The sequence below is a fragment of the Opisthorchis viverrini genome (genome assembly GCF_000715545.1).
Source record: "Opisthorchis viverrini unplaced genomic scaffold opera_v5_48, whole genome shotgun sequence".
Taxonomy (NCBI): domain Eukaryota; kingdom Metazoa; phylum Platyhelminthes; class Trematoda; order Opisthorchiida; family Opisthorchiidae; genus Opisthorchis; species Opisthorchis viverrini.
The window spans coordinates 1,921,569-1,924,250 of NW_008751704.1; the positions used below are offsets into that span (position 1 = coordinate 1,921,569).

Sequence of the window (2,682 nt, forward strand, 5' to 3'; positions counted from 1 at the left end):
TTCGAACCCGACCTCTGCCTCTCGACTTCCCCTGTCTAGGCTTGGGCAACCTGGCAGTATCCCAGCCCTCGTGCTTCTTTCGGGTGGCATGGCAGCTAGGCACCGGAAGGGTGCTACAGCTGAACGCTTTCTGCCTCTCGACTTCTCCTGTCTAGGCTTGAGTAACCTGGCAGTATCCCAGCCTTCGTGCTTCCTTCTGGTGGCATGGCAGCTAGGCGCCGAAATGGTGCTACATCTGAACTATTTTTAAGTCTACCTGGTTATAATATGGCCTTTGGGGACGCCTAACTTAGGCGCACGAGACGTAATTTCGAGAGCAGCAAGCAGAATTTCGACATGGCATGGGGTGCATTGACCATGTCTTCAAACCATGTTCTTGAGCGGCCTCACTCCCACCGACGGGCACAGTTTTACTCGACATTATGTGAATAAATTGGTCCAGAGAGGAATATCTTGAGTTTGGTAACCACTCCTTGCGCTTCCTATTCTCATGCCTCCAGGCCACTGAAAGTTCACAAAGAACTGTCTCGTGCTTCCCTTTGGTAGCGTAGCGGTTAAACACCGAAAGGGTGCTGCAGGTGAATGTTAACGAAAGGAAAAGAATGGGGTAATTGAGTGAGATTACTTGGTACTAGTCTATCGCATGCATTTTAAGGTGCCTACATCTCCGGGCGCTCGGTCAGGTAATCTGGAAAGAAAATGACAACATGAAAGCCATTGATATCAATCCGCCCCCATATCTCGCAGTGTCTCAACCAAGCGCAGCAGAGCACTCGGTCCCCGTCGTGAAATGGGCACTATACCAACAACACCCAAACTCTTCGTAACATCTTTCACACCCTTCTGCCAAGTCATACGTCATCCATCCCGCTCCACGACTGCAGTATTCATTGCATGGTTTTGCCAAGCGTCATCCATCCCGCTCCACGACTGCAGTATTCATTGCATGGCCACATACTCATCTTCCTTGGAGAGTGGTGGCGCTTTACCTCAACATGAGCTTACAGGCTTTCATTTTAATGCGATCCAAAGGTGTGCTTACTTTATTCTCGATCGGGTTCCCAACCCTTCCCTTTTGTTTCCACTTTTTACTGAGGTTTCCTCTCACGGTTTTATGACAGTTAGGCGCCCGTATGTATTAATAGCGTGTTGCTGCCAGCGTTGTCGATCACTGTGATAACAGATTACGAATACCGGTCTCAGTGCTTCTCCTATCCTTTTTAGCTGCTCACCATTGGCAATAGAGCAAGATGAATTTTCTTCATGATCTTGTGTGCGTACACACGTCAAATCTGCTCAGCTCTGTTCCAATTCCAAAAACATTCGGGGGAATATTCCATCTTGGTTGTACGTTGCATTTAAATCGCTAACGTTTCTAACTTTTACCAGTCAAGGATATCATTGGGCTGACCGTTTTCAGTGCGATAACGACAGCTGTAGGCTACTCTGTTTACACCACATGTTTGTTGCATTTGGGAAAGAAGAAGTCCTTAGTGAATTTGGATATCAACAAACATGTGAACAAATGTGTTGATATAGTGGACATTGAGTCAATAACGGACAAAAAGTGCTTCTGTCGTTGCTGGCGTTCCTCCAAGGTGAGTAGTTCAATCAAGTGAATATTCCTCTCATTTAGTTCCCCTATTGCGATGGATCCCACTGCAAACACAACGAGGAAACCGGAGATAATGTCGGACCTTTGATAATCGAACCGAAGAAAACGAATTAGACTTGACTCCTCCGTCGTCGATTTGTGCACTTATTTATACTCTCAATCATACCCTAGTAGCTGCCTTCTTGTCTTGTAACTTGTCTTTTCGGTTTCTATGTACTGTTGACTTAAGTGGAGATCACCACCACCAACAATAGCAGTGCATCCTCATCGACGTCAGCAGATAATAGAATATGAAAGCGATTTCGGAAATTGCGTACTGGCTATAAGACTTGACTTCCTGGATACGGTCTGCGTGATCTTCGCTGTGCAAGATATGGCTGGTGATCGGTGGCAGTGCGCTTTTTGCTGTAAGCTTATCTCTCCGGATTGGCTGAATGAGTCATTGTTATTGTGTGGAGATTTGATCATTTGCAGTTGAGATTTTGTGGTGTCAGTGAAGCGAATCTGAGGAACACCACAGCTTTTTCATTCGCATTGATGAACTCTGCGCATATCGCGAAACTCGAATTATGGAACCTGTGACCTTTCAGTTGTTCGTTCGGCCTGAACACCAATACCATTGCCTCTCACTTAGACAGATTATAGCACCACTCTTTTCAAGCACACAATCCGCATCATGTGGTCATGTACGACTGGTTTTTCGAGTAACGTCTTCTCAGGTAGGAGTTTCACCCATAAAAAATCATTCAGCTGTATCACCCTTTCGGTGCCTAACTGCCATGCCACCTTAAAGTTGCACGAGGGCTGGGACACTGCCAGGTTGCCCAAGCCTAGACAGGGGAAGTCGAGAGGCAGAGGTCGGGTTCGAGCCACGAACCTTCCGTTTTCACTCCTCCTATGATCAAATGCCGTGGTTTCTGCGATTGAAGGATAAGTGGTGCTATATCTTGTCTAAATGAGAGCACTACTGTTCGGCTGCCCGTGGCCGAATGCAGCAGAATTCGATAGCTTGATGTTCAGGTTCCTAGTCTTGCCCTATCACTGAGGAAGACCTCCAAACATACGGC

General features: G+C 46.8%; 1 protein-coding gene across 1 annotated transcript; it reads left to right on the top strand.

Moving 5' to 3' along the window:
* Positions 1–1,250: 1,250 nt before the first annotated feature.
* Positions 1,251–1,729, top strand: T265_03404 (hypothetical protein; the record flags this gene model as incomplete). The annotated part of the gene is made up of 3 exons (XM_009167873.1): positions 1,251–1,347; positions 1,390–1,598; positions 1,637–1,729. 3 exons carry the CDS (start codon positions 1,251–1,253, stop codon positions 1,727–1,729), a joined length of 399 nt encoding a protein of 132 aa, XP_009166137.1.
* Positions 1,730–2,682: the final 953 nt, after the last annotated feature.